The sequence below is a fragment of the Oncorhynchus mykiss genome, chromosome 18, assembly GCF_057628025.1.
Source record: "Oncorhynchus mykiss isolate SJ-2025 chromosome 18, ASM5762802v1, whole genome shotgun sequence".
Lineage (NCBI taxonomy): Eukaryota > Metazoa > Chordata > Actinopteri > Salmoniformes > Salmonidae > Oncorhynchus > Oncorhynchus mykiss.
In genome coordinates, this window is record NC_143039.1 from 64,994,237 (window position 1) to 65,015,114 (window position 20,878).

Below are 20,878 nucleotides of genomic sequence, written 5' to 3' on the forward strand. Positions count from 1 at the left end.
CAAAGCTAGACAAGCATTTGTGTAAGTTTATCATAGACTAGCATAGCATTATGCCTTGCTAGCAGCAGGTAACTTGGTCATGGAAATCAGAAAAGCAATCAAATTAAATAGTTTACCTTTGATGAACTTCGGATGTTTTCACTCACGAGACTCCCAGGTAGACAGCCAAAGTTAATTTTTTCCCAAAGTATTATTTTTGTAGGCGAAATAGCTCCGTTTGTTCTTCACGTTTGGCTGAGAAATCGCCCGAAATTGCGGTCACCACAACGCAGAAAAATATTCCAAATTAGCTCCATAATATCGACAGAAACATGGCAAATGTTGTTTAGAATCCATCCTTGAGTTGTTTTTCTAATATCTATTCGATAATATATCCGTTGGGACAATTCGTTTTTCACTAGGACCGATTGGAATAATGGCTACCTCTGTATTTTACGCGAGAATCTCTCTCGGAGCCACCATGTGACCATGTGACCACTTACGCAATGTGGCCGCCTATGGCTATTCTTCAACAGAAATGCGTAAAACTACGTCACAATGCTGTAGACACCTTGGGGAATACGTAAGCGTAAGCTCGTTGATGGTACATTCACAGCTCAATAGGGACGCATTGGAACGCAGCCCTTTCAAAACATGAGGCACTTCCGGATTGGATTTTTCTCAGGCTTTTGCCTGCAACATCAGTTCTGTTATACTCACAGACAATATTTTTACAGTTTTGGAAACGTTATAGTGTTTTCTATCCAAAGCTGTCAATTATATGCATATTCTAGCATCTTTTCCTGACAAAATATCCCGTTTAAAACGGGAACGTTTTTTTTCCAAAAATGAAAATACTGCCCCCTAACACCAAGAGGTTTAAAGCCAGGGTCTTCCCAAACTCGGCCCTGGGGCCTCCCTTGGTCCACGTTTCGTTTTTTGCCCTAGCATTACACAGCTGATTCACATGATCAAATCTTGATGATGAATTCATTATTTAAATCAGCTGTGTAATGCTAGGTCAAAAAACGAAACGTGCACTCCTTGGGGTCCCCAGGACCGAGTTTGGGAAACACTGTCTCAACCACAAAAAATGTGTATTCTTTTCACTGAATCTCCGATTGGATATTGGTTAGGCTACAATTATGCTCTGGTAATGTTAGCTAAGTTGAGGTGAGTGCTGCTCATGATCATCTTGTCTAGTTGGCTCATTATTAAACACTGATCAGAACGTTTTGACAGCATGTTATATAGTTTAACAAGTGGATTATTTTGCTCTTCACTCTGAAATCTCTGACTTCAGTGCGTTCAAAACAACTGAGAACTCTGAAATCTCTGACTTCAGTGCGTTCAAAACAACTGGGAACTCATAAATCTCTGACTTCAGTGCGTTCAAAACAACTGGGAACTCTGAAATCTCTGACTTCAGTGCGTTCAAAACAACTGGGAACTCATAAATCTCTGACTTCAGTGCGTTCAAAACAACTGGGAACTCATAAATCTCTGACTTCAGTGCGTTCAAAACAACTGGGAACTCTGAAATCTCTGACTTTAGTGCGTTCAAAACAACTGAGAACTCTGAAATCTCTGACTTCAGTGCGTTCAAAACAACTGGGAACTCTGAAATCTCTGACTTCAGTGCGTTCAAAACAACTGGGAACTCTGAAATCTCTGACTTCAGTGCGTTCAAAACAACTGGGAACTCTGAAATCTCTGACTTCAGTGCGTTCAAAACAACTGAGAACTCTGAAATCTCTGACTTCAGTGCGTTCAAAACAACTGGGAACTCTGAAATCTCTGACTTCAGTGCGTTCAAAACAACTGGGAACTCTGAAATCTCTGACTTCAGTGCGTTCAAAACAACTGGGAACTCTGAAATCTCTGACTTCAGTGCGTTCAAAACAACTGGGAACTCTGAAATCTCTGACTTCAGTGCGTTCAAAACAACTGGGAACTCTGAAATCTCTGACTTCAGTGCGTTCAAAACAACTGGGAACTCTGAAATCTCTGACTTCAGTGCGTTCAAAACAACTGGGAACTCTGAAATCTCTGACCTCAGTGCGTTCAAAACAACTGGGAACTCTGAAATCTCTGACTTCAGTGCGTTCAAAACAACTGGGAACTCTGAAATCTCTGACTTCAGTGCGTTCAAAACAACTGGGAACTCTGAAATCTCTGACTTCAGTGCGTTCAAAACAACTGGGAACTCTGAAATCTCTGACTTCAGTGCGTTCAAAACAACTGGGAACTCTGAAATCTCTGACTTCAGTGCGTTCAAAACAACTGAGAACTCAGGGGAAAAACTTGCTCCGACTGGGGAAAAATACATTTGAACGGTCATCCAACTCCAGAACGAGTGCCTCTTTCTAGAGCTTTGACTTTCCAACCTGAAGATCACTGGCGTCATGATTTGACTACAGTTGTTTTGAACGTGGCATTAGTAGACTAGGCTTATTCCCAACCTGTGACTTGACTCATCAATGTGACTTTCTTTCCCTGAATATCTGTCTGTATAGAAACCAATTAAAAGGGAAGTTGACCCATTTTTATATGTGGCCTTACTCTTTCTGTGCTTGTAGTTGATCCCCCAAACAGGATTTTATATATATATATATATATATATATATATATATATTGTTGTGTTACAGAGAAAATTGGTTGTCACACTTTGCTGAGACATCACTTGCCATTGACTACAATGCACTATGAACATGTGTCTAAAGTATGAAATGCTCCAAAAAAACTCCCAACAAACTCATATAACATCACAATCTCATTCTGGATAATGTCTCTACACAAAAAACGAAACAAATATTTAACAAAACGGTTTGGATGATCAACTACAATGAAATATCACGTTTACATAAGTATTCAGACCCTTTAATCAGTACTTTGGCCTTTAAGCACGTTTGGCAACGATTACAGCCTCGAGTCTTCTTGGGTATGACACTACAAGCTTGGCACACCTGTATTTGGGGAGTTTCTCCCATTCTTTTCTGTAGAAACTCTTAAGCTCTGTCAGGTTGGATGGGGAGCGTCGCTGCACAGCTATTTTCAGGTCTCTCCAGAGATATTCGATCGGGTACAAGTCCGGGCTCCGGCTGGGCCACTCAAGGACATTCAGAGACTTGTCCCAAAGCCACACCTATGTTGTCTTGGCAGTGTACTTAGGGTCGTTGTCCTGTTGGAAGGTGAACCTTCACCCCAGTTTGCGACCCTGAGCGCTCTGGAGCAGGTTTTCATCAAGGATGTCTCTGTACTTTGCTCCTTTCATCTTTGCCTCAATCCTGACTCGTCTCCCAGTCCCTGCGGCAGAAAAACATCCCAACACCATGATGCTGCCGCCACCATGCTTCACCGTAGGGATGGTGCCAGGTTTCTTCCAGATGTGACGCTTGGCATTCAGGCCAAATAGTTAAATCTTGGTTTCATCAGACCAGAGAATCTTGTTCTCATGGTCTGAGAGTCCTTTAGGTGCCTTTTGGCAAACTCCGAGCGGGCTGTCATGTGCCTTTTACTGAGGAGTGGCTTCTGTCTGGCCACTACCATAAAGGCCTGATTAGTAGAGTGCTGCAGAGATGCTTGTCCTTCTGGATGGTTCTCCCATCTCCACAGAGGAACCTTGGATTTCTGTCAGCAGGTTTTTGGTTAGCTCCCTGACCATGGCCCTTCTTCCCCGATTGCTCAGTTTGGCCGGGCGGCCAGCTCTAGGAAGAGTCTTGGTGGTTCTAAACTTCTTCCATTTAAGAATGATGGAGGCCACAGAGTTCTTAGGGACCTTCAATGCTGCAGACATTTTTTGATACCCTTCCCCAGATCTGTGCCTCGACACAACCCTGTCTCGGAGCTCTACGGCTGATTCCTTCAACCTCATGGCTTGGTCTTTGCTCTGGCATGCACTGTCAGCTGTGGCACCTTATATAGACAGGTGTGTGCCTTTCCAAATCATGTCCAATCAATTGAATTTACCACAGGTGGATTCCAATCAAGTTGTAGAAACATCTCAAGCATTCTTTGTGATGGTGTCTATTCAATGGGTTTATTAAAGTGACATTGGCCCACGTCTACTCCTAAACTTGCTGGCATGTGTACAGGAGATATAAAAGGTCTGTCCCGGCAGGAATGTGCTATAAATGGGGACTGGATGAATTGGGATCCAAAAAATTGGCAGATCTTTATTTTAGTGGCAACGTTCCGTACAGTCTGTCTGTAAAGGGTATATAACAGAAGGACCCCAGGGTGGCCAGAGATGGAGGAGAGTTCTTTTAAATAAAAGTCGAATTAACGTCTCCCACTCTGAGCTCGTTAGTGTTAGATTGACGTCCGCGGGGGCTGGATGAGGCTAATTGGTAGAAGTTGCCCTTGGGCGCAGACTTAGGATCAGTTTATCCTCCCCAAATCTTGTCCTCAAGCATTAGGGAAGGAAATGCTAAATTGACCTTAGATCAGTTACTACGGGCAACTTCATCTTACTTCTTACTTACATCCCAATGGTGTATTAGGAGGGCATCGCAGACACACACACACACACTGCTCTTCACTGGTATCATGACCCTCTCCTCTCTAGCTCTATTAACGCTCTATTAACCTTTGAAGAGAGTCATCAGTGTTCAGACAGCCATGGTTTGAGAGAGTGTGTGTGTGTGTGTTGCATGCAGTAATGGTGTGTGTGTGTATATATTATAGGTCGGTGATGGGGAGCAGCCTGCCTGCAATCATCAGTCCAGCAGCAGACGCAACGACAACAGGAGCAGCTTCTGTTTTGACCCCAGGTAACAATCACACTCCACACAGACAATACACAAAATGCCATCCCAGCTTTACCAACACACACAAAACCTAACCCTACTCTCTCTGCTCCCTCTCTCTGCTCCCCCTCTGCTCCCTCCACCTCTCTGCTCCCTCTCTTCCCCTCTCTCCTGATCCTTTTCTCTCTGCTCCCTCTCTCTCACCACCTCGCTGTTCCCCCTCTCTCCTGACTCTCTACTCCCTCTCTCTCTCTCCTCCTCATCTATTATTTTCTATGCCCCCCCCTCCACTCAGTAATGAAGTCCACAAGCGCTGTCCGTTGTGCGAGGTGATCTTCCCGCCCCACTTTGAGCAGCGTAGCTTTGAGCAGCACGTGGAGAGCCACTGGAAGGTGTGTCCCGTGTGCTCTGAGCAGTTCCCCCTCGATTGCCATCAGCAGCTCTTCCAGAAGCACGTGCTCACACACTTTGATGGCCATGTGCTAAACTTCGACAACATGAAGTAGCGGGGAGGGGTGTGTGTAAAAGGTTGGATTCAATTAGAATAATTCTAGGAACATGTGCTCAAATTGGGGTTTGGGATGATTTCATTTCAACTCTGACTAGGAGGGGAGATTACAAATCATCACATCAACAATTGAAAAATAATCTGGGGAAAATTACTCTTTTAAATGTTCTGAATTTAAATGGAATTAACTTCAATCCTGGCCTCACATGCTACCTTTCAGTTAAGTAAAGGTTAAATAATAAATAAATAAATGCTACCTTTCAAAAACATCAAGGAGTGTGTAAGGGGGAATTTGTCAGTTCTGGTTTAGGGAAATAATCTTAAAAAATACTTTGCGTGAGAAGTTCGGATCACTTTGGTTTTGTCCCATGTTGATGATGTCATTTTTCTGCTTCGGGGTTGTAGTGTCATCACTGCATGTGTTTAGTATCCGTAGGATTCATCACTCCGTAGCCACACCTAGAAACAGGTGACATCCAGGGATGGGGAGTAGGTTGACGTTGCCTCTACATTGATCTAAGGTCCGTTTTGGGTTTTACCTAATGGTTAAGGTTGGGTAATCTGATCCTAGATCTGTGGTTAGGGGAAACGAATGTACAGCATGACAGACTCTTGTCAGCAAAAGACATTTAAAAAAATAAAAAACAGGAAATAGCACTACTGTTTAAATTCGACTGCACTAAAAATGCTTCATTATTCTGAATGTATGTATATATGAGAAGTAGGACTATTATGGAGAAATGTGGCTGAATTGCTCGTTACCTCAATGTTTTAGTAGTGACAGAATGATGGACCAATTGTTTTACTTCCTGGTCTCTGGATAGGCTAACATTCTCCTTCAGTAGGAGGGAAGGTAACTGGAAATATGACTGCTATAGAAAAAAAATACTGTACACCTGGCTATGGTCTCTTTCACTGTGTTAAGTCTATGTATGACCTGAGACTCATCTTTTCCTCCTTTGTCGGGGTCAGTTTCTGTTGGCTGTGCGTGCGTCTCCACATTGAGTCTCCTTTAGTTCTTGACATCTGTCTGAGATTTGACTGTTCTTTCCACGTGACCACAGTGCTGTACTTTTGGTTTCAAAGTTGCAGCTTTGAGAGTGAGTGTAGGTTTGTTTGTATGTGTGCATTAAAAATATCTTTATGAATAAAGTACACCTGTCAAATGGATACAATTGTCATTTTGTCTTTGGGGGTCACAACACACACCAATCAACCACAGACAGTTCTGGGCTCCAGAGTTTTTTTAATGTAATGGCATTTTACATTTATGAAGCAGCTTCTTGTATATAAAGACAGTTTGACATAGTACACAGGTCTCCCTACTCATAACCTCTGCACAAATAGGAAACATATGAAAATATAATTTAAAAGCACTTAAGACACACATTACAATACATTCACTGTACACAGTATATCGAAATAGTCCCCCTCATACACACACGACTAATGTAATCCTCCCATCCCCACTAATACTGTTAAAGTGTAACCATGGTGACCTGCGTCTCCGATCCCTTGCCAGAAAGCTGCTACGGAGCCAAGGCTTCCAAGTACGGAAAACCCGGCACAGAGTCCGGAACGAGTTCTGTACGCCACACAAAAACACTACCCCAACGATGCTACCTTCCTCTTTCACTGACATTTTCTTTCTGTCTTGTATCCTGGGCCTGTGTTCAACACATCTCAGAGTAGGAGTACTGTTCTAGGATCAGGTCCCCCCCCTCCTACGATTTTAAAAGGAAAATCTGATCATCATTCCTATTCTGAAATGCTTTGTGAATACGGGCCCTGACCTTAACGGCACTTTGCCACACTCATGTAAAGTGGGGTTGTGTGTGGTGGGGGACCGTCACACAACTGAATGACAGGTTAGAAATGTTTTGACAAAATGACTCCGCTGTACTCTGAAAGCATGATATCCCAACTGGATCACGTCCACCACTCTCCTGCTCTACAGGAGCAATGGGCAAGGCCTTGGTATGGCACTACTTTTGACCAGGGCCCATAGGAATAGGGTGCAATTTGGGACTCGCCCAGTGACCTGGCACTCACATTTGAGCCTCAGCCATAAATTGTAATACTATAGAGGACTAACAGAAAGAAGAATAACACTAGAAGCTCACTTACTGCAGAAAGACTCTCCTAAGAAGCAACTCACACTGACTACTGGAATGCTATGGTCTACAACGCAAGGCAATCAAAGGTTGTAGGTGTAATCTCTCGACACACACACATACTTTAAGACAAAAGCATGCACACACACTCACACTTGAGGCGCAATGAGACAGTATTCCCTTGACACTTTTGCGCGTCTCTAAGATGAAACCTTATGACAGTCTCTCTCCCCCTCAGGCACATGTCAATGTTTGGCAGTAGAGAGCTGTTGGCAATGATCATGGAAAAGTAACCAGAAACAATACTTGACAAATGGAATAGAATACAGTATGATGCCTCAACTGGTCTGCTCACACTAGTCTGGAATAACCTTATAGAATACAGGATGGACAATACATTCCGGAATCATTGGGGATCAGTCCTATAACTGTTCTAGAACTGTGGGAATGAAGGGATTCAATACTTTCTCTGTTTCTCTATATGGGCCAAATGATAACATGAAATCTGCATGTAACTTCAGCGCAAATCGTGCATTAAATAGCAATAGGAGAAACCATTTTTGTTTTGTACACAGATCTGAAGTTAGAATTCAAGCCCTAGTCAGTTTGTTTTTTTTGCTGCTGGGAATATCTAGACCTGAGGTCACCTAGCTGTTTCAACTTTGAACTATGACACCACAGAACAGATTGTCTCAGGGGGTTGAGGAATGAAACACACTTATCGATAAAATATCTGGAAAATATATTGAAAAATAAAGTATAAAATAAAGCAACTATTTTGTATATGGTTATGAATACTTATATATTTGTATATACACACACCTATTGTTTATATATCTATATATAGACTGTAAAACACAACTCCATTCATCCACTCCTCTTGCCCTCATCCTTCTCTCACATTACTCTTTTTTTTATATATTTTTTTTTACAGTTAGCACCGTATGTCAATACAAAAAGTAAGGACAATTGTTGTGATAGCATAAGAATGTGCAAATGTACAACAACAAAACTAAGCCTATAGAGATAGCATGTCAAAACCATACAACATAATACAAGACAAAGTCTAAACAACTTAAAGCATGCACTAGATCCTTTAGTGTGAGGCAAGAAGGGATAGGGGTCTGGGTTGTCACCCCTAAGATAGGGGTTTGGGGTTGTCATCCCTAAGATTAGGCCAGAGGGGATAAGGGTTGTCACCCCTAAGATTAGGCCAGCGGGGATAGGGGTTGTCAGCCCTAAGATTGGGCCAGAAGGGATAGGGGTTTGGGTTGTCACCCCTATGTTGGGCCAGAAGGGATAGGGGTTTGGGTTGTCACCCTTATGTTGGGCCAGAAGGGATAGGGGTTTGGGTTGTCACCCCTATGTTGGGCCAGAAGGGATAGGGGTTTGGGTTGTCACCCCTATGTTGGGCCAGAAGGGATAGGGATATGTTTTGGGTGGTTGGGAGTGGTGAGGTGGATATTGACAATTGAAAAGGTTTGGGGTGGTTGGGTGGGTAGTGCTGGTGAGGAATAGGGTAATGTTTGGGGGGTATACATGGTGGGGTGTGACCAGGGGTTGTCACGATGATCGTCTCTAGCCCTGCATCTTGCGGATGATGTCGGCGGAGACAGGCGGGTGGAAGTTGATGGTGTGGTGTCTCAGGCCCTGGGACGTCTTGTAGCTCTTCCCACAGCGGCACTTGAAGGGTTTCCGCACACGGATCTGTGTCCGGTGGCCGTTCTTGGCATGGTATTTAATACCGTTCACATTCTGAATGACGGGGAGAGACATTATCAGGAGGGCAACAGGAGGACCCTGGGCTGGGCTAGCGGTTTAAGACTGCCTCCAGAATACCTGTGCAAGTGTGGGTTTAAATTCAAATGACTGCTGTTCTAACACACCCCCTCCTCCCATCCTTACTATCCCATCTAATAAATTAAAAAAGGAATACAAATAATAATTTCCCTTTACATTTTCTCAGTGAGGATCCTGAAAAGCAACATCCAGGAACAACATTGCAAACGTTGACATTGCTAGAGGAAGATCCTGTATTGAAGTGAAAACCTCCAGTACTCAGATCATAGGCTATACTGAACTGATATATAGATGACTAGAGTATAGCAGAATAACAGAGCTAGGGACTGTTCTATAAACTGGGGCTGTGTGTGTACTGCACCTTGTATCTCTTCTTGCAGCCAGGCACAGGGCAGGCGAAGGGTTTCTCCTCCCCTCCATTCATACACATGGAGCTGAGGATAGACTCGGAGCTGATGGCACTCTCCGTGGTCCAGGACTCATCACTGTCTGACTCCTCATAGTCCACCTCCTCATCGTCATACTCACTGCCTGGAGGGGGAACACACACAGAGAGTAAGGAGACGCAGAGAACATAACTATAGTGGAAACACAGACAGTTACATCTGTCTATCGTCTCAAGGAGAGGGGCAGAGAGGGAGAGGGGAATTTGATGGAACTAGCACAGGGGAGGGTTTGGTGTATGTGTGTGTGAGTCAGGGGAACCCAGGGGGAGGGGGTTGGCTCCCTGAAAGAGATCATTAAGTGGGAGGTATCCTCGTTGCTTTGCCTGGAAAAAGTGCACAACTTTTTCCACTCTCACACTGACTATTACAACCCCATCCCACACTGTACCCCCACCATTACACAGGAAACACTTCACCTCAGCAGGAGGAAGTGGATGGCACCCTGGCACATGTTAAAAGGATTTCAACAAGGGTGTGTGTGGGTGCGTGGTTGTGTAAGCGCAGACCTAATGCTGCGATTGGAAACATTTGGGCAGGAATTGCACATCTGCTTTTGGGCTCTGACACACACACACACACACACACACAGTGCGATTCCCAATAGGAAGTGCGACTCCCAATAGGGATGTTCCATTGACCCTCAGTCTAGAACACTCCCAATAGGAATGTTCCATTGAGCCTCAGTCTAGAACACTCCCAATAGGAATGTTCCATTGAGCCTCAGTCTAGAACACTCCCAATAGGAATGTTCCATTGAGCCTCAGTCTAGAACACTCCCAATAGGAATGTTCCATTGAGCCTCAGTCTAGAACACTCCCAATAGGAATGTTCCATTGAGCCTCAGTCTAGAACACTCCCAATAGGAATGTTCCATTGAGCCTCAGTCTAGAACACTCCCAATAGGAATGTTCCATTGAGCCTCAGTCTAGAACACTCCCAATAGGAATGTTCCATTGAGCCTCAGTCTAGAACACTCCCAATAGGAATGTTCCATTGAGCCTCAGTCTAGAACACTCCTAATAGGAATGTTCCATTGAGCCTCAGTCTAGAACACTCCCAATAGGAATGTTCCATTGAGCCTCAGTCTAGAACACTCCCAATAGGAATGTTCCATTGAGCCTCAGTCTAGAACACTCCCAATAGGAATGTTCCATTGAGCCTCAGTCTAGAACACTCCTAATAGGAATGTTCCATTGAGCCTCAGTCTAGAACACTCCCAATAGGAATGTTCCATTGAGCCTCAGTCTAGAACACTCCTAATAGGAATGTTCCATTGAGCCTCAGTCTAGAACACTCCCAATAGGAATGTTCCATTGACCCTCAGTCTAGAACACTCCTAATAGGAATGTTCCATTGAGCCTCAGTCTAGAACACTCCCAATAGGAATGTTCCATTGAGCCTCAGTCTAGAACACTAGAGGCAAAGCCATTTAGAAGACACTTTTATCCAAAGAGACTTACAGTAGTGGGTGCATACATTTCCTGATGGGTGAACGCAGCGATAAACACACTCACAATCCTGGAGTTGCGATCACCATGTTTTACCCAGTGCGTCACACAGGACCACAAGGGGCCATACATCTTCAGTAGGGCCAAGACGATACCAGTGTTACAATATTTTTTCCATGGCAAAAATGAAAACCCGAAGCAGACCCAATTCTTTGGTCCTTTAAAAACTGTCTGTATGTAAAATATTGTGTGTCATTACTTGGAAAATAAATACATGTGACTCTGAATGACAACAAAATTATGTTTGTTTCCAACATTAGGGCGGTTAAAAAAAATATTATTTTTAAAAGGTTACATCCAATTATCACAATACTGGTATCATCCAGGCGCTAATCATAAGTGTCCACTTTCTCTTACCTGTGGGTGTGCTGCTACGGAAGGAGGAGGAGGGTGTGATGGGTGGAGTCACGGGAGGAGTCAGGTTGCCGTTGCTGTGGCGTGGAGGCGTGGCCACGCTGTTTCGAGACACACCCCCTGTGATTGACAGGGAAAGTTTGGGCGTGGCCCGCTTCTTCAAGGTCTCCTGCTCCCGACGCGCTGCATCTGTCATGAACCTGGACACACATTACATGTTACACACACCTACAAATAAACATGACTTAATGATAATAAAGTAGTTTCTCCCTCCCTCCCTCCCTCGCCCTAGTAGGAAGTCTACTACAGTGAAAAAAGTATTTGATCCCCTGCTGATTTTGTACGTTTGCCCACTGACTAAGAAATGATCCGTCTATAATTTTAATGGTAGGTTTATTTGAACAGTGAGAGACAGAATAGCAACAACAAAAAATCCAGAAAAATGCATGTCAAAAATGTTATAAATTGATTTGCATTTTAATGAGGGAAATAAGTATTTGACCCCTCTGCAAAACATGACTTAGTACTTGGTGGCAAAACCCTTGTTAGCAAGGCGTTTCTTGTAGTTGGCCACCAGGTTTGCACACATCTCAGGAGGGATTTTGTCCCACTCCTCTTTGCAGATCTTCTCCAAGTCATTAAGGTTTCGAGGCTGACGTTTGGCAACTCGAACCTTCAGCTCCCTCCACAGACTTTCTATGGGATTAAGGTCTGGAGACTGGCTAGGCCACTCCAGGACCTTAATGTGCTTCTCCTTGAGCCACTCCTTTGTTGCCTTGGCCGTGTGTTTTGGGTCATTGTCATGCTGGAATACCCATCCACGACCCATTTTCAATGCCCTGGCTGAGGGAAGGCAGTTCTTACCCAAGATTTGACGGTACATGGCCCCGTCCATCGCCCCTTTGATGCGGTGCAGTTGTCCTGTCCCCTTAGCAGGAAAACACCCCCAAAGCATAATGTTTCCACCTCCATGTTTGACGGTGGGGATGGTGTTCATGGGGTCATAGGCAGCATTCCTCCTCCTCCAATCACGACGAGTTGAGTTGATGCCAAAGAGCTCCATTTTGGTCTCATCTGACCACAACACTTTCACCCAGTTATCCTCTGAATCATACAGATGTTCATTGGCAAACTTCAGACGGGCATGTATATGTGCTTTCTTGAGAAGGGGGACCTTGCAGGTGCTGCAGGATTTCAGTCCTTCACGGCATAGTGTGTTACCAATTGTTTTCTTGGTGACTCTGGTCCCAGCTGCCTTGAGATCATTGACAAGATCCTCCCATGTAGTTCTGGGCTGATTCCTCACCGTTCTCATGATCATTGCAACTCCACATGGTGAGATCTTGCATGGAGCCCCTGGCCGAGGGAGATTGACAGTTCTTTTGTGTTTCTTCCATCTGCGAATAATCGCACCAACTGTTGTCACCTTCTCACCAAGCTGCTTGGTGATGGTCTTGTAGCCCATTCCAGCCTTGTGTAGGTCTACAATCTTGTCCCTGACATCCTTGGAGAGCTCTTTGGTTTTGGCCATGGTGGAGAGTTTGGAATCTGATTGATTGCTTAAGTGGACAGGTGTCTTTTATACAGGTAACAAACTGTGATTAGGAGCACTCCCTTTAAGAGTGTGCTCCTAATCTCAGCTCGTTACCTGTATAAAAGTCAAATGACTTATTTCCCTCATTAAAATGCAAATCAATTTATAACATTTTTGGCATGTGTTTTTCTGGATTTTTTTGTTGTTATTCTGTCTCTCACTGTTCAAATAAATCTACCATTAAAATGATAGACTGATAATTTCTCTGTCAGTAGGCAAACAAACAAAATCCGCAGGGGATCAAATACTTTTCCCCCTCACTGTATGTGCAGCTCACCCTGCACGAACATAAATAACGTGAGCATGTCTACCTCTGCTAAGCTTCCCAGTAAAGCAATTAAAGAAATCAAGCACCCCAGAAAAGTGCTAAAAATTGCCCAAGTTAACATATGTACAGTTATTCCTCCTTTAAAAGTTGCGTCATAGTGCGGCATCCATTGCGGGCTGCTGCAGCATTCTGTGGCACGTTATCTATTTGTCAGCCATTTTTTCCTGTTAATGCAAGTTATTGCTAGTTTGACCACCAGAGGGCATATTTGAGAAGCATTTGATAGTCTTCCATATTGCAGTTCAATTAAGAATTTGTTCTTAACTGATTCCACATGTGTTATTTCATAGTTGTGATGTCTTCACTATTTTGGTCTTCACTAGTCAGAAGTTTACATACACTTACGTTGGAGTCATTAAAACTCGTTTTTCAACCAGTCCACAAATATCTTGTTAACAAGCTATAGTTTTGGCAAGTCAGTTAGGACATCTACTTTGTGCATGACAAGTAATTTTTCCAACAATTGTTTACAGACAGATTATTTCACTTATAATTCACTGTATCACAATTCCAGTGGGTCAGAAGTTTACATACACGAAGTTGACTGTGCCTTTAAACAGCTTGGAAAATTCCAGAAAATTATGTCATGGCTTTAGAAGCTTCTGATAGGCTAATTGACATAATTTGAGTCAATTGGAGGTGTACCTGTGGATGTATTTCAAGGCCTACCTTCAGTGCCTCTTTGCTTGACATCATGGGAAAATCAAAAGAAATCAGCCAAGACCTCAGAAAAAAATTGTAGACCTCCACAAGTCTGGTTCATCCTTGGGAGCAACTTCCAAATGCCTGAAGGTACCACGTTCATCTGTACAAACAATAGTATGCAAGTATAAACGCCATGGGACCACACACCCGTCATACCGCTCAGGAAGGAGACATCTCTGTCTCCTAGAGATGAACGTACTTTGGTGCGAAAAGTGCAAATCAATCACAGGACAGCAGCAAAGGACCTTGTGAAGATGCTGGAGGAAACAGGTACAAAAGTATCTATAGCCACAGTAAAACGAGTCCTATATCGACATAACCTGGAAGGCGAAGAAGCCACTGCTCCAAAACCACCATAAAAAACCCAGACTACGGTTTGCAACTGCACATGGGGACAAAGATCGTACTTTTTGGAGAAATGTCCTCTGGTCTGATGAAACAAAAATATAACTGTTTGGCCATAATGACCATCATTATGTTTGGAGGAAAAAGGGGGATGCTCGCAAGCCAAAGATCACCATCCCAACCGTGAAGCACGGGGGTGGCAGCATCATGTTGTGGTGGTGCTTTGCTGCCGGAGGGACTGGTGCACTTCAGAAAATAGATGACATCATGAGGTAGGAAAATTATGTGGATATATTGAAGCAACATCTCAAGACATCAGTCAGGAAGTTAAAGCTTGGTCGCAAATGGGTCTTCCAAATGGACAATGACCCCAAGCATACTTCCAAAGTTGTGGCAAAATGGCTTAAGGACAACAAAGTCAAGGTATTGGAGTGGCCATCACAAAGCCCTGACCTCAAACATATAGACAATTTGTGGGCAGAACTGAAAAAGTGTGTGCGAGCAAGGAGGCCTACAAACCTGACTCAGTTACATCAGCTCTGTCAGGAAGAATGGGCCAAAATTCTCCCAACTTATTGTGGGAAGCTTGTGGAAGGCTACCCGAAACGTTTGACCCAAGTTGAACAATTTAAGGAAACGCTACCAAATACTAATTGAGTGTATGTAAACTTCTGACCCACTGGGAATGTGATGAAAGAAATAAAAGCTGAAATAAATAATTCTCTCTACTATTATTCTGACATTTCACATTCTTAGTATCACCACTTTATTTTAACTGACCTAAGACAGGGAATTTTTACTAGGATTAAATGTCAGGAATTGTGAAAAACTGAGTTTAAAGGTATTTGGCTAAGGTGTATGTAAACTTCAGATGTCAACTGTAATATTTGAAATTGGATATAACTGTCTTAATGTGGCTGGACCCCATGAAAAGTAGTTGCTGCCTTGGCAGAAGAAGTTGTATCCGATGTTCTGCTTGACAGAAGCATGTTTCTCCAAACCATATTGATGTTTAAAAGCCTGAAGAAAACCAAGGATGTGGTAAAAGTGAAGGTAGGAACTGTCCTGTGTGCTAATCTTTGTGTCAATGCTCCATCAGTAGAGCTCCCCTCTATAGAGTGAATGTGTGTGCGTGGCATTTACTTGTGTATCAGTGGAGGCTGCTGAGGGGAGGGCGGCTCATAATAAATGGCTGGAACGGTGCGAATGTAATGGCATCAAACACATGGAAACTATGTGTTTGGTACCGTTCCACTAATTCAGCTCCAGCCATTACAACGAGCCTGTCCTCCCCAATAAGGTGCCACCAACCTCCTGTGGTATGTATGTTACCTGTTGATGTAGCTCAGGGCCAGGTAAGTGGGCTGTTGTTGCTCCTGTTTCTCCAGAACACGAGGATCTGTGTCTGAGAGAGAAAGAGAGAGAGAGAAAGAGGTGCAAGAGAGAGCGAGAGGGACAAGAGAGAGTGGCAAGAGAGAGAGGTGCGAGAGAGAGAGAGAGAGGGGCAAGAGAGAGAGGGGCAAGAGAGAGAGAGAGAGAGGGGCAGAGAGAGAGAGAGGGGTAGTTAGTGTAAAATAGATTCATTCAACTTAAATGAGGACATACATACTGAAAGATTTCAAGACTCAGAATGTATCAGCATGGTACATGAGAAGCCCAAGGGGAGACAACCTGGTAGCAAACATCCAGTCCAGTACACCAGCTTTACTGAAAGTGCTTGTATATGAAGGGTTCGGGTAAGTATGATTTATGGAGGAAATCAGTAAGGTGAATTGGGTGTATGTCTGTCTCCCTCTCTCTGTGTGTGGAGGGCGGTTGGATATATACGGATAATAAATAGGCTGCATTAGTAAAGAGATTCCCTGTCCTGTCAATTGTAGCAGGGGGTTGACTATGTAGCACCATGGTACAGAGAGGGTTATGTAACCAAGAACACTGTACATAGTACCATGTTACAGAGAGGGTTATGTAACCAATAACACTGTACATATGTAACCAATAACACTGTACATAGTACCATGGTACAGAGAGGGTTATGTAACCAAGAACACTGTACATAGTACCATGTTACAGAGAGGGTTATGTAACCAAGAACACTGTACATATGTAACCAAGAACACTGTACAGAGCACCATGGTACAGAGAGGGTTATGTAACCAAGAACACTGTACAGAGCACCATGGTACAGAGAGGGTTATGTAACCAATAACACTGTACATAGTACCATGGTACAGAGAGGGTTATGTAACCAATAACACTGTACATAGCACCATGGTACAGAGAGGGTTATGTAACCAATAACACTGTACATATGTAACCAAGAACACTGTACAGAGCACCATGGTACAGAGAGGGTTATGTAACCAATAACACTGTACAGAGCACCATGGTACAGAGAGGGTTATGTAACCAAGAACACTGTACATACGTAACCAAGAACACTGTACAGAGCACCATGGTACAGAGAGGGTTATGTAACCAATAACACTGTACATAGCACCATGGTACAGAGAGGGTTAAGTAACCAATAACACTGTACATAGTACCATGGTACAGAGAGGGTTAAGTAACCAAGAACACTGTACATAGTACCATGGTACAGAGAGGGTTATGTAACCAATAACACTGTACATAGCACCATGGTACAGAGAGGGTTATGTAACCAATAACACTGTACATAGCACCATGGTACAGAGAGGGTTATGTAACCAATAACAATGTACATATGTAAACAAGAACACTGTACAGAGCACCATGGTACAGAGAGGGTTATGTAACCAATAACACTGTACATAGCACCATGGTACAGAGTTGGTTATGTAACCAATAACACTGTACAGAGCACCATGGTACAGAGAGGGTTATGTAACCAAGAACACTGTACATATGTAACCAAGAACACTGTACAGAGCACCATGGTACAGAGAGGGTTATGTAACCAATAACACTGTACATAGCACCATGGTACAGAGAGGGTTATGTAACCAATAACACTGTACATAGCACCATGGTACAGAGAGGGTTATGTAACCAATAACACTGTACATATGTAACCAAGAACACTGTACATAGTACCATGGTACAGCGAGGGTTATGTAACCAATAACACAGTACATAGTACCATGGTACAGAGAGGGTTAAGTAACCAATAACACTGTACATATGTAACCAAGAACACTGTACATAGCACCATGGTACAGAGAGGGTTATGTAACCAAGAACACTGTACATAGTACCATGGTACAGAGAGGGTTAAGTAACCAATAACACAGCACCATGGTACAGAGAGGGTTAAGTAACCAATAACACTGTACATAGCACCATGGTACAGAGAGGGTTAAGTAACCAATAACACTGTACATAGCACCATGGTACAGAGAGGGTTATGTAACCAATAACACTGTACATAGCACCATGGTACAGAGAGGGTTAAGTAACCAATAACACAGCACCATGGTACAGAGAGGGTTATGTAACCAATAACACTGTACAGAGCACCATGGTACAGAGAGGGTTAAGTAACCAATAACACTGTACATAGCACCATGGTACAGGGAGGGTTATGTAACCAATAACACTGTACATAGTACCATGGTACAGAGAGGGTTAAGTAACCAATAACACTGTACATAGTACAGAGAGGGTTATGTAACCAATAACACTGTACATAGCACCATGGTACAGAGAGGGTTATGTAACCAAGAACACTGTACATATGTAACCAAGAACACTGTACATAGTACCATGGTACAGCGAGGGTCATGTAACCAATAACACTGTACATAGTACCATGGTACAGAGAGGGTTATGTAACCAATAACACTGTACATAGCACCATGGTACAGAGAGGGTTATGTAACCAATAACACTGTACATATGTAACCAAAATCACTGTACATAGTACCATGGTACAGAGAGGGTTATGTAACCAATAACACTGTACATAGTACCATGGTACAGAGAGGGTTAAGTAACCAAGAACACTGTACATAGCACCATGGTATAGAGAGGGTTATGTAACCAATAACACTGTACATAGTACCATGGTACAGAGAGGGTTATGTAAACAATAACACTGTACATAGCACCATGGTACAGAGAGGGTTATGTAGCCAAGAACACTGTACATATGTAACCAATAACACTGTACATAGCACCATGGTACAGAGGGGGTTATGTAACCAATAACACTGTACATAGTACCATGGTACAGAGAGGGTTATGTAACCAATAACACTGTACATAGCACCATGGTACAGAGAGGGTTAAGTAACCAAGAACACTGTACATATGTAACCAAGAACACTGTACATATGTAACCAATAACACTGTACATAGCACCATGGTACAGAGAGGGTTATGTAACCAATAACACTGTACAGAGCACCATGGTACAGAGAGGGTTATGTAACCAAGAACACTGTACATATGTAACCAATAACACTGTACAGAGCACCATGGTATAGAGAGGGTTATGTAACCAATAACACTGTACATATGTAACCAAGAACACTGTACATAGTACCATGGTACAGAGAGGGTTATGTAACCAATAACACTGTACATAGCACCATGGTACAGAGAGGGTTATGTAACCAATAACACTGTACATAGCACCATGGTACAGAGAGGGTTATGTAACCAATAACAATGTACATATGTAACCAAGAACACTGTACAGAGCACCATGGTACAGAGAGGGCTATGTAACCAATAACACTGTACATAGCACCATGGTACAGAGTTGGTTATGTAACCAATAACACTGTACAGAACACCATGGTACAGAGAGGGTTATGTAACCAAGAACACTGTACATATGTAACCAAGAACACTGTACAGAGCACCATGGTACAGAGAGGGTTATGTAACCAATAACACTGTACATAGCACCATGGTACAGAGAGGGTTATGTAACCAATAACACTGTACATAGCACCATGGTACAGAGAGGGTTATGTAACCAATAACACTGTACATATGTAACCAAGAACACTGTACATAGTACCATGGTACAGCGAGGGTTATGTAACCAATAACACTGTACATAGTACCATGGTACAGAGAGGGTTAAGTAACCAATAACACTGTACATATGTAACCAAGAACACTGTACATAGCACCATGGTACAGAGAGGGTTAAGTAACCAATAACACAGCACCATGGTACAGAGAGGGTTAAGTAACCAATAACACTGTACATAGCACCATGGTACAGAGAGGGTTATGTAACCAATAACACTGTACATAGTACCATGGTACAGAGAGGGTTAAGTAACCAATAACACTGTACATAGCACCATGGTACAGAGAGGGTTATGTAACCAATAACACTGTACATAGCACCATGGTACAGAGAGGGTTAAGTAACCAATAACACAGCACCATGGTACAGAGAGGGTTATGTAACCAATAACACTGTACAGAGCACCATGGTACAGAGAGGGTTAAGTAACCAATAACACTGTACATAGCACCATGGTACAGAGAGGGTTATGTAACCAATAACACTGTACATAGTACCATGGTACAGAGAGGGTTAAGTAACCAATAACACAGCACCATGGTACAGAGAGGGTTAAGTAACCAATAACACTGTACATAGCACCATGGTACAGAGAGGGTTAAGTAACCAATAACACTGTACATAGCACCATGGTACAGAGAGGGTTATGTAACCAATAACACTGTACATAGCACCATGGTACAGAGAGGGTTAAGTAACCAATAACACAGCACCATGGTACAGAGAGGGTTATGTAACCAATAACACTGTACAGAGCACCATGGTACAGAGAGGGTTAAGTAACCAATAACACTGTACATAGCACCATGGTACAGAGAGGGTTATGTAACCAATAACACTGTACATAGTACCATGGTACAGAGAGGGTTAAGTAACCAATAACACTGTACATAGTACCATGGTACAGAGAGGGTTAAGTAACCAAGAACACTGTACATAGTACAGAGAGGGTTATGTAACCAATAACACTGTACAGAGCACCATGGTACAGAGAGGGTTATGTAACCAAGAACACTGTACATAGTACCATGGTACAGAGAGGGTTAAGTAACCAATAACACTGTACATAGTACAGAGAGGGTTATGTAACCAATAACACTGTACATAGCACCATGGTACAGAGAGGGTTATGTAACCAAGAACACTGTACATATGTAACCAAGAACACTGTACATAGTACCATGGTACAGCGAGGGTCATGTAACCAATAACACTGTACATAGTACCATGGTACAGAGAGGGTTATGTAACCAATAACACTGTACATAGCACCATGGTACAGAGAGGGTTATGTAACCAATAACACTGTACATATGTAACCAAAATCACTGTACATAGTACCATGGTACAGAGAGGGTTATGTAACCAATAACACTGTACATAGTACCATGGTACAGAGAGGGTTAAGTAACCAAGAACACTG

The 20,878-nt window shown here is 43.1% G+C and overlaps 2 protein-coding genes across 6 annotated transcripts in view; one reads left to right on the forward strand and one right to left on the reverse strand.

The window, feature by feature from the left end:
• Positions 1-6,405, forward strand: part of tax1bp1a (Tax1 (human T-cell leukemia virus type I) binding protein 1a) — a 44,690-nt gene extending 38,285 nt beyond the window's left edge. For all 5 annotated transcript variants that reach the window (XM_036953323.2, XM_036953324.2, XM_090209077.1 and 2 more), the window contains 2 exons: positions 4,666-4,751; positions 5,023-6,405. In XM_036953323.2, coding sequence (XP_036809218.2) covers positions 4,666-4,751; positions 5,023-5,233 — 297 coding nt within the window. In that variant the 3' untranslated portion in view covers positions 5,234-6,405. The remainder of the gene's footprint in view (positions 1-4,665; positions 4,752-5,022) is intronic.
• Positions 6,406-6,464: 59 nt separating this feature from the next.
• The window catches only part of LOC110496580 (juxtaposed with another zinc finger protein 1), a 37,175-nt gene continuing 22,761 nt past the window's right edge, over positions 6,465-20,878 (reverse strand). The window contains exons 2-5 of the mRNA XM_021572551.3: positions 15,762-15,834; positions 11,461-11,657; positions 9,511-9,680; positions 6,465-9,104 (exon numbers count right to left, since the gene is read on the reverse strand). Of these exons, the coding sequence (XP_021428226.1) occupies positions 8,928-9,104; positions 9,511-9,680; positions 11,461-11,657; positions 15,762-15,834 (617 nt within the window). The 3' untranslated portion in view covers positions 6,465-8,927. The remainder of the gene's footprint in view (positions 9,105-9,510; positions 9,681-11,460; positions 11,658-15,761; positions 15,835-20,878) is intronic.